This window comes from Nematocida minor (genome assembly GCF_024244105.1).
Source record: "Nematocida minor strain JUm1510 chromosome Unknown 7854, whole genome shotgun sequence".
In the NCBI taxonomy this organism is placed as follows: Eukaryota; Fungi; Microsporidia; genus Nematocida; species Nematocida minor.
The window spans coordinates 1-11072 of record NW_026250345.1 but is presented as its reverse complement, the minus strand read 5'-3'; the positions used below and the strand labels follow the sequence as shown (position 1 = coordinate 11072).

The following is an 11072-nucleotide window of genomic DNA, read 5'->3' as shown; positions in this document are numbered from 1 at the left end:
CAAAGTTTTATTGATGGTAATTCATCATACTGTGATATGATAGCCCGAGAATTAAGCACAGCAGATGTAGCATGTGCTACCAAAAAGAATGCATAAGAGACAGCCACACTGACTCTGCTTGGTATACTAAAAATAAATTAAAATTTTTCCGCCTTGGGAAGCCCCTGATCCTTAAAATATTACATACAATTAAAACTTTTAATATCCATGAGAGAAGTTAAATTAAAGGTAAATTTGAAAGGAATAGTACAGGCGTACCAAGACATTAACACTAAATATGATTTAACTGATGCATTTTTAGGCAATAATTGGCTATGTGATCTGAGCATGCTAAGGAAGATCCTTGATAGGAATCTAGAAATAGACGACAACGAGTACAGCGACAAAGAAAAAGAAGCTGTTCTAAATATAATCAAGAATCAGATCTACTGGCACTTTATGTATGGTGATTACAAGGTAAGGACTATGTGCAATTCGCATTCTCAATCAAGCTTTGGAGACAATGCATCACTTAAGTCTGATATTATCCCCCAGATTGATCAGATTATGAAATCAGAAGCAGCTATGCACAGGCCAGGAAATGAAATACGCATACAGGACAAAGCAGCAGAGAATGCCGATAGCACCAGTACAGATCTAAGCACTAAAACATACATCTTTGAAGTCGGCGATGTAAACTTAGAGAGTGTAAAACGCACTATCACAGAGTCTCTGAATAGCTATATTTTTTGCTTAGCTTCTAGTAAGGTATTGTCAGAGGGATTGAAATATTTTAAAAAATATTTGGTCAATAAAGAATACTACACGCTAGACGAGCTGTATACCATCCAAACCAAAGAGAAGGTGCCGCTCGTAGACTACGGGATGAATATTATTTATGAAAACTACAATGAAATTTTTAAACTATATAGAACAATTAAAAACAAAGAGATTAGCTCTAAAACAATGACTCTTTATGTAGCTAATGAGCTTTCGAAAATGTTCTCCTCAGAGGATCTAAAAATAATCTTCTCGATTAGAAAGAATTTAGATCTGATTAAAAAGGAAAAATTACTGCACAACTACTTCATTAGCATAATAGAGTACATGATGAATAACACTACGCTCTTAAAAGCACAGGATGGAGCTCCGTTGAAGCTAGACACTAACCTGCACAATTTTGATGTAAACTACATACTCACTAGTGCAGGGCTTAAGAAACTAGTGAACACCAGGATGGATGAGCTGCGCAATGAAATAAAAGAAAAAACTAAAGCACTGGAAAAGAAGAAAGAACAGAATAAAAAGAGCGAAAATAGCCAGACAGAGCCCTGCACTGATCCTCAGAAGATCAATGAAGATGAAAAAGACAAAATTGATATAAAAATGCTAGAGTGGAAATTGGCGAGAGAAGACAAACAAGACGATGACATCCATGACCTTCTGACTAGCCTAATAACCATATATGAGCTGAAACCCGTCCAGATAAAATACTTAGTTAAGAAGGTAGAAGACTTTGAAAAAATGCTGAACATGAAGCTGGAAAAAGAAAAGAAAATGCCAGACGAAGTGCTGGAAGAGAAAAAAGCAGCCGAAGAGTCGCTCAGAGAGTATCAGACAGTAGAGATAGGAGAGCCCAGAGAGGACGCGCCTAAGGAAGAAAAGTCCCTCCTAAAAAGAATAATAAGCCAGAAGGGGATAGTTGGAACAATGCTATCTACCGCTGTTGTTTTAGCAGCAGCGCCAAGAATGCTCACCAATTACACAAAGGGCGGAACAAACAGACATTCTGACAGTGAGAATCTACTGAGCTTTGAAGACGCGCCGGCGTGCTACGAACAGCAGATCAATTAGGAAACAGCAGAGAGTTCTCGGGCTATATTAATGATCCTGGCCAATTGGCATCCAAATAAAATGCTCTTAAGCTGAGTTTACAAATATTTTTATTTACTACTATTTTACTGAGCTTTATGCTGCTGTCTGTATGAAGTGATGAAAACATTGAGAATCTCGTTGTGTGCTCCCAGATTGGACCTGTTTGGGTTCACGTTCCGGAACACTATGAGCCCTGTTTTCGCGCTTTTTGGCCTTTTGGATACCTTTATCTCCCTCTCCTCGCGCAGATTCCCCAGTTTGATGGCTTTTCTGTTTCTTTTGCACCGCAGCGCGTCCTTTTCAAGCCGCACCTTTTCTGTGGTCTCTTTTGTACTGCACTGTCTCAAGAAGTCCAGGCGCTTTTCTATCTCTTCGATCTTCTTTTGTGTTTCAACCATTTCTGTCTCGATATTTTCTAGGCTCCTACTATCCCCGCTTTTCTTGCTGTTCTTTTTCGATGGCCAGACGCATATTTTGTATGTTTGGCTTTCTGCTCCCTCGTGCTGTGTGCTATCTTCGCTCAGCCAAAAGCCCTGCAGCTGGCTGTCCTTGTTGTACTCTCTTGACTCCACCGCTGTAATAAACGCATTAAACTCTCTTGCATTTCCCTCTCTCTCGAACTCTTTACTTGGCACACAGTGTGTGTACTCATCTGCCCCTCCCGGCACCTTCACATGCCAGACCGCTCTGAGAGTACCATTTTCCTCCTTCCTGAGCTGGCAGCACATGCTGTAGCACTCTGCATTTTGTATTCTATTTGGCAGGATGTACAGGTTGTTGTAGTACGTATACATGTCCAAATAGTACGGCCCCATGTACTTGTAGTCGTATACATACGTGTCGGGCTCTCTGTTTTCAAACTTTATGGAGTCCATCTCTTTGTGCTCCTCTGCCATCACAACAAAAAGACCCAGGCCCACTGCAGACCGCATGAGAGGCGTAAGAAACAGCGGGATGAAAATAACCTCCTCACTGTACGGATTGAGAGACCTGAACTCTGCAAAGGTAAACTTTGTTGTTCTTATGTCCTCCTCGATGTGATAGAACACTACCTCGTGTCCTCTCAAGTCTTTCACCGTCTGTTTTCTGTACCCTTCTTCTGTCTTGATATAAGACCACTCTTTGGTTTCCCTGTTCACTTTAAACGGGTGCACCACATCAGAGCTGTCTTTTATTCCATACAGCTGCTTTATGTACGCTACTGTGTCGCCAATCGTGTGCACATAGAACTCCTCTCCGCTGCCAGGCTCTTTGTACATGGGCATGCACAGCACTCTGACCTGGCCCAGTGTATTTTCCACATAGTACACATGATAGTGAGCAGGCGCATCGGGTGCGACAACCCATCTGTTCTCCTCAAACGAATACTCTGGACTCAAAAGCCTCCTGTCTCTGTCTTCTGCTGCTGTATCCACTGCGACTTTGCACTTCATGTGCATCTGGTTCTTTATTATGCACTTGCCTGCCAAAACATATTTGTTTTTTTTCTCAATCACTGCTGCCTTCTCATAGAACTTCGCAAGAAGAGTGTATATGGCGCGGTACAGGCCAACAGCTGTTGACTTCTGCACGGCCTCTTCGCCGTACATGTTTTCAAAGATGCAGTATAGAGCATTGTACACGCTCTCGTCTATCCTCTCTTCTTTGTGCATCTGCACTATCCTTTTTATTCTCAATAGAATCTGGCAGTTTTTCTTGTTTCTAGCTATGCTTTCCGAGGTGTATGTCTCTTCTATAAACTCGTCGCTGATCCTTGAAAAGTCCTGGGATACTTCGGGCAGCATTGCAAGCATGTGCACTGCATACGCCAGTGTGTGATACTTCTTTTTTAGCTCGCCAATCCTGCCCTGCTTTCCGCCCAGAGCGTAGTTCATTTCAAGACAGTCGCTCATGTAGATGTCGCCCAGGCTTTTCTTCCACACAGTTGGGGGGTTTTTTGCATTGATTCGCATAGGCTCGTGCTTTTCTACGTACGCTATCATATCATCAAGCACGCCGGGATAGTACCCTGCAAAGCTCTCTACCATTTTTCTGTATATGCTCTCAGTGTCCATGAACAGCCTCTTCAGCCCGAGAAGATCTTTGTATTTTGTGTTTGTGTTCGTGGTTCTACTTGCAATGAAGTAGCACAGCGCATTCTTCTCTGTTACCGGGGCAATGTACTCTAAAAACTCGCTGATGTCTATTTTAAGCTTTGTCTGGTACATCTCATTTTTCACCATGTAGATCAGACGGTTTTTTGAGCACTTGCTCTCACACAGGGTATTGTAGCTAATCTTGTAGCCCCTTCTTCCCGTGTTTTTCAGCCTTATACTGTTCCACAGATTGGTGTTGAGGTCTCTCATTGGTATTCCTGCAGCGCCCTTTCCTTTTCTATCTGCCATCATTATCTCAACAGACTCCTGGCCACAGGCAGCATCATATCTTTCCTTTGGTCTACCCTCTTTTCTGCCCCTCTTGTTTGGTGCCATAGATGAGTATTCAACCACGTTCATTGAGCTGTTTATGCTGCCGGCTTTTCTTTTCTGCCCTGCATCTGACCTAGCATAACTGTCATCTGTTTCACAGAAGGCATCTTTACCTATGCCAGATATTTCCACATCTTCCTGACAAGGCAAAAGCAGCTGCTTCATTTCGCCTATCGATAGAGGCAGCTGGCTCCAGATAGAGCCTTTATCTAGGCTAGTAGAGGCAGAATATGCACTCTTTGTACCGTGTGCACAGGCCATATTCTTGTTATTGGATGTATCCAGCATGCACTGCTCTTCTACCCTCTGCGGCCCCTCAAAAGTTCTATATACATCTGAGAAGATAGAGCTGCCCATCTCTGGATCAACGCAGCCTAGATCTAACCCATCTTCTATTCTACCATCTTCTGCTCTGGGCGGCTCTGCAATGCTGTTTGCTCCAGCAAAAACACTTTTATCTGTGCTGTACTCTGGTATATACTCCTTCTGTCCAAACTGCTCATACTCATCTGCTGTGTAGTCTGTTAGGTTGAGTCTTCCATCCAGCAAATCCCATCTCAGGTGGTCATCTGAAATAGCATCCTCCTGCCGCAGTGTTCTTTCCCCTCCTATCCATGGATCGGCGCTATTGCTAGGTGCATCCTCGTCAAAAACGCTCCAGCTTCCTCTGCACCTTATAATAAAAAAAGAAAGAAGTGCCGCACCAGCACCTAGCATTTTCTTCAGTTTCTGGGTTTTCATGCTAAAAATATGATTTTTTTCTATTTATACCTGCCAGCTAATAAAACACATTCTGGTTATTTTCTAATCTAAAAAGATCTTTACTGGCATCTGCATACACAATAAAAAGCGCAGGGATAAAATACTAGAAGATGCAAGAAGAGTACTAAATAGCACAAAATTTTCATCTCAGACTTTATTATTTCTGCTGCTGTCCAAATAAAAATAAGCAATGCAAAGTGTACACTCTTTGTTTAAAATAAATTTAAAATAAAAATACTGTTTATTCTCGGGCCCATTTCACTTAAATAAATTTTTAACATGCTTGCAAGTGCTAGCAGATGATGCAAAAAACTGGACAATAAAGGTGCTTGCTTTTTGAAAGAGCGATGCTTATTCTTCCTTGACAAAGGCTTTTTTGTTGAAGCGCGTGATCAATACGTCAAGGATCTCGTTGTGGGCGCACAGATTGGACTTGCTGTGGTTCACGTTGCGGAACACTATAAACTCTGTCGACAGATCAGGCTTTTTGGACAGCTTTATATACAGCTCTTGGTATAGGCTTTCCAGCTTCTTTTTTCTATCGCTTTTCAAAGAGGCTGCTGACTTCTTTTTTAGCATCTCCTCGCGCGTGTCTTCATCCTTCTTCAATGATCCGAGGCTTCTCTGGTTCTCTTCTGCGTGCTGTATTTTTTCTTCCTTGGCAGAGATCTCTGATGCAAGGTCTTTTAGAGACTTTCTGCTTATGTTTTTGTCGTATTGTCTATTCGAGAGCCACACATCTATTTTCTTTGTCTGGCTGTCTAGCGCATTGGCTCCTGCACTGTTTCTATGCAGCCAGAAGGCCTGCATCTCGCTGTCCTTGTAATATACTCTGGACTTCACTGTTTTAATAAAGGCACTAAACTTTTCTGCGTTTTCTTTTTCTCTGAAAGCGCCGTCCAGCACACAGTGTGTGTATGCACCCACACTGCTTGGCATTCTTGCATGCCACACAGCCTCAACTCTGCCATCGGTCTGCCTAGCTGCTGCACACTCCATAAAGTAGCACTCTGTGCTTTCTCTTTCCTCTGGCAGTATGTGCAAGTTGCTGTAGTAGCTATGCACATCTGAGTACTGCATGTCTTTGTATTTCTTCTCGTCATACTCATACACACTGGGCACTCTGTTTTCAAAGTCCATTGGCTTTGTCTCTGCATGCTCTTCTGTCATAATAAAAGGCCCCAGCTCCACCGCAGACTGCATCAAGGGCGTAATCAACAGAGGAATGCATATGCTGTCCTTTTTGTCTGAGCTAAAGGGCCAGAACTCTGCGAAAGTAAAGTTCGCTGTGTCTAAGTCTTCTTCAATGCGGTAGAACACCACCTCGTACCCTTCCAGGTCCTTGATCGTCTGCTTTCTCTCTTCTTTCTGGATGTACGACCACTCTCTTGTCTCTTTTCTTACTTTAAAGGGGTGTATGTGATAACCGTCTTCTTCTATTTCATACAGCACTCGTATGTGCTCCACTACCTCATCGATTGTGTGCAGGTAGTGCTCTTTTCCGCTTTCATCAACGTACATGGGCATGCACAGCATTCTGAGCTGGCATGTTGTATTATTCACACAGTATACGTGGTAGTGCCTGCACACATCAGGCGAAACACTCCATCTGTTCTCTTCAAGTGAGTATTCTACCTCTAGGCTGCCTCTGTCCGTGTCTTTTGATATGTCTGCCTTTATTCTGCACTCCATGTACTTCTGGCTCTTTATTATGCACTTGCCTGCGAGAACGTACTCGTTGTCGTCAAAAACCTCTGCATCTTCATAGAACCTTTCCAGAAGGGCATACATGTCTCTGTACAGAGTAACGGCTCCCATTTCTGACACTTTCTCTTCGCTGTACAGCTCCACAAAGGCGTTATAAAGCTTCATATACACATCGTCTATTTTTTCTTCATTGTTTTTTATTTTTATAGCCACGTCGCGTATGCACATGAGAATGCTTCTCTTTTTTTTGTTTGCAAACGGGTCAGCCGACGTCCGGGTTTTAAATATGTGGTTTTCATGCATGGTGGAGAAGTCTTGGCACACCTCAGGCAGCAGCAGAATCATGCGCGTGGCATGCGCTATCTCGTGGTACTTCCTGCCGATCTGAGCAGCGCTTTCCTGTTCCTTCAGAATGTAGAGGTCTGGGTCGGCGTCTTTCCGCATATAGACGTCCCCCAGCGTCTCCTTCCACACATTCAAAGCTTTCTTTTTACTAGCTTTCATCGGCTGGTGTTTTTGCACATACTCTATCATATCGTCAAACACGCCGGGATAGTATCCCTTGAGGCCTTCCACTATTTTCCTGTATTTACTATCTTTACTGTGTCTAAACAGGTCCCTTATTTTCCAAAGGTCTTTGTACTTAGCGTTGATGTTCGTGGACTCAATTGCAATGAGGTACCACAGCGCATTGTTCTCTATTTGTGAGGCAACTGTGCTGGAAAACTCTTCAATGTCATGTTTAAGCAGGCTCAGATCATTTTTCTTTTCTAGCTCTTCTGATATGTGTGCATCAGAAGTGTCGCAGGCGTATATCGACTTGTGTGTTAGTTTGTAGCCCTTTCTCCTTTTGTTCTCCAGCCTTCTGTCATTCCATAGTTTAACATCAAGGTTTTTTAGCTCTAGCTCCTTTCTCCTGCCTCTCATCCTTTTCTTCATCGCCGCTTGGTTTCGCCGCACTGGCTGTCTCCCACCATCCACCACAATTTCAACCGCATCCTGCTGGCCAATGGAGCTAGATTTTTCTTTTAAGGCACCGTCTTTTTTTTGCCTCTTGTTCTCGGGGGCAGATCGATGGAGGGGCGCATCTATGGGGCTGCTTATTTCAACCTCTTTTCTTTTTTTGCCTACAGATGCGCTAGCACTGCTGATTTCCTCCCCGCTAAAAGCGCTCCGGCCTCCTCGGCACTTTGCAATAAAGAAGCCAAGGAGCACTGTCCCTACCGCCACTATTTTCCTTAATTTCTGATTTTTCATGGAAAAACATTTTTTCCACTATTTATGACCCTGACCCAAGGCGCAGCTCTTTTATTGGTATGTATTGCATGCTAACTGATTCAAATAGTACCTGATGCCATCTTTCTGTGTCTAGTAATGCTGTGGATGTCTAGTTTGCAGTGTGTATTAGAATAAAACCTGCTGCTAGACTCTTTTTATTGCTATTGAGTGCTTTTGCATTCCTGCTCAACAGAAATTTATTTTTCCACCTATACAAAGAAACTGAGGGAAAAAGTAAATAATCAAGCATATGCTATATATATACTCTTCACATCCTTGCTACTTACAGAATAGAAATATTGCATATTCCACTTACTACTTGTTTTATACAGCACTTTTTGTTATTCTGATCTTTGACTTTAGGCCATCTGTCACTCAACCCTTCTACCATCCACTAGTTAAATGCAGTATGTAAAATAATTAAACAAGGACATTAATACTCTTTTTATTGCTATTATATGGGCATAAAAAATAAAAATAAAATCTTTCCGCCTTAGGAAGCCTCTGATCCTTACATTATTTCCTGCAATTAAAACTTTTACAATGACCAGGAGAGAAGTTAAACTAACAATCAATGTTGAAGAAATACTAAAGGAGTACCAGTCTATGGATAGAAACGATGCATCTATCACATCAGTTAGAGAGATAAGCCAAATGGTTATACTGAAGCGCATAGTTAAGAATAATCTAAAAATAGAAAGCAAGGAGCTTAGTGAGAAAAAGAAGGAAATTATTCTAAAAATAATCGAGAATAATATTTTTCAGCACCTTATATACAGTTTAAATGAAGGTTCTATTATGCGAACTATGGTATCTGAATTACTGTATGGAACTGAAGAAACAGTTAAATATGCATTTAAGCCCCTAGCTAATACACTTATAAATCCAGATCCGCTTATATACAATCCTGAGCATGGAATAAATAGACAGTTTGATATGCATGGAGAGATAGATAGTGTAGATCTATCTCGTGGAGAGCTTAACCTAAGCACTAGAAAATGCACTTTGATGGTTGATGATACAAACTTGGAAAATATTCTTCAACTTACCTCAGAGAGTCTGGATAGAGAGAATGCTTTTTTTGTCTCGAATTCAATGGATTCATTGAATATGAATCTTTTTAAAAAGTATACATCTGTAAAAGGACGCTACAGTCTGAATGACCTATACACAAAAGAAAAAAACAAAGTTCCATTGGTAGACTATGGACTGAAGCTTATTTACGAGAAATATCATTTAATCGAGCGTCTAATAGAAGACATCAAAGAAATGAAAAGCCCTAGCAGCAATGACATACAGGATATATCTGCAAGACTCAGCAATTTGTTTAAAAATGAAGAGTTAAAAGTAGTCTTTTCTATTCTCAATAATAAACAGAAAATTTTGAGTGAAAAAATAATATATATCCTTATACTTAAGACATTAGACTGCATGGCAACCAGCACTGATCTACTAGGTGGAAAAGGTGAGCCAAAAGTGCTGAAGATAAAAGCAGACTTGAGCAACTTTAATAAAGACTATATAAGTGAACACGATGGCTCGTTTGAAATAATGTCTAACAAAGTGGAAAACTTATGTGGTGAAAAAGAAAGCCAGATTAAATCTGTTAGCATTGAACACAAAAAGTGGAATACAAAAGAAAAGAGTCTAAAAGAGTGGAAAAACACAACTGACCTTGATCCAAGCTCGCAGGAGTACCAGAAGATAGTGAGAAAAGAGGAAGAAGAGATAAAAAGTATACTGCGTGAAATTAATTTCCTAAATAATAAGATATATTTATCAAAACTTGATATTAAAAAAGCAAGATTGATTTGTAAAGCTATTGGTACTCTTCAAGCTATCTTTAGTGTATTATCTGACTTAAGTTCAGTTCAGAAACAATACTTACTCAAGAAGATAAAAGAATCTGCAAAACTACTGAAAGTACAAGTGGTGGTAACCGATGAGGTAGAAGTAGCAGAAAAAATGGAAGTAGATGAGCCAGTTGAGCAGCATCAGACACTAGACATGTCTGGTGAAACAGGGTCTAGCTCAGCAGGTGCATCAGTCCGGACAAGCACTCTTGGAAAAGTATTAGCGGGTGGCCTTCTTGTACTTGGATCAACAGTATATACTAGCCATCGTTACTCAAAGAGCAAGCCAACGTCTGCAGCCAACAGTGACAGTGATAGTTTATATCACGTCATGGACAGCAGACAATTACAAAACATGAACAGTCATAACATGTCTTGAGCTATCTGGCTTAGCCAGCTACTATCAAAATAAATTAGTTTTAATTTTATTGCTTTTACGTTGCCAAACCATAATCTTTTTGGGACATACTATCACAGAAACTATAAGAGGTAATATCGAATACCATTAGAAATTCGAATAGAATATCAAGTATTCTCTTATAGTTTCGAAGAAAAAGCAGCTCATACAGCTATCTAGTCATTGAAAGATGTGCTAAAGCTCTTAGCTTTAAGTAATTCTATTGTCATTATATGGGCATAAAAAATAAAAATAAAATATTTCCGCCTTAGGAAACCCCTGCTCCTTAAATTATTTTTTTGCTATTAAAATTTTGTAATATGGCGATGAAAGAAGTTAAACTAACAATCAATGTCGAAGGAATACTAAAGAAGTGCCAGTCTATGGATAGAAATGATGCATCTATCACATCAGTTAGAACGATAAGCCATATGAACATGCTGAAGCGCATAATTAAGAATAATCTAAAAATAGAAAGCAAGGAGCTTAGTGAACAGAAAAAGGAAACTATTCTAAAAATAATCAAGAATAATATCTTTCAGCATCTTACATACAGTTTAAATGAAGATTCTACTATGCGAACTATGGTATATGAATTACTGAGTGGAGACGAAGAAGATGTTAAATGTGTATTCATCTCTCTAGCTAATACACTTATAAATCCAGATCCGCTTATATACAATCCTGAGCACGGAATAAATAGACAGTTTGACACACATAGAAAGATGATAGATAGTGTAGATCTATCTCGTG

The 11072-nt window shown here is 40.5% G+C and overlaps 5 protein-coding genes across 5 annotated transcripts; 3 read left to right on the top strand and 2 right to left on the bottom strand.

Annotated features, from left to right (window-relative positions):
- Nucleotides 1-207: 207 nt before the first annotated feature.
- NEMIN01_2364 (uncharacterized protein) lies at nt 208-1833 on the top strand (the record flags this gene model as incomplete). Its single annotated transcript, XM_051478306.1, has 1 exon — nt 208-1833. The coding sequence occupies one exon, from the start codon at nt 208-210 to the stop codon at nt 1831-1833; it is 1626 nt and encodes a 541-aa protein (XP_051334266.1).
- Nucleotides 1834-1937: 104 nt separating this feature from the next.
- On the bottom strand, nt 1938-5063 carry NEMIN01_2363 (uncharacterized protein; the record flags this gene model as incomplete). Its single annotated transcript, XM_051478305.1, has 1 exon — nt 1938-5063. The coding sequence occupies one exon, from the start codon at nt 5061-5063 to the stop codon at nt 1938-1940; it is 3126 nt and encodes a 1041-aa protein (XP_051334265.1).
- Nucleotides 5064-5435: 372 nt separating this feature from the next.
- Nucleotides 5436-8048, bottom strand: NEMIN01_2362 (uncharacterized protein; the record flags this gene model as incomplete). Its single annotated transcript, XM_051478304.1, has 1 exon — nt 5436-8048. One exon carries the CDS (start codon nt 8046-8048, stop codon nt 5436-5438), a length of 2613 nt encoding a protein of 870 aa, XP_051334264.1.
- Nucleotides 8049-8612: 564 nt separating this feature from the next.
- NEMIN01_2361 (uncharacterized protein) lies at nt 8613-10301 on the top strand (the record flags this gene model as incomplete). Its single annotated transcript, XM_051478303.1, has 1 exon — nt 8613-10301. One exon carries the CDS (start codon nt 8613-8615, stop codon nt 10299-10301), a length of 1689 nt encoding a protein of 562 aa, XP_051334263.1.
- A 338-nt stretch (nt 10302-10639) lies between these two features.
- On the top strand, nt 10640-11072 carry NEMIN01_2360 (uncharacterized protein; the record flags this gene model as incomplete). Its single annotated transcript, XM_051478302.1, has 1 exon — nt 10640-11072. A coding segment is annotated over one exon (433 nt), but the record flags the coding sequence as incomplete, so codon positions are not given.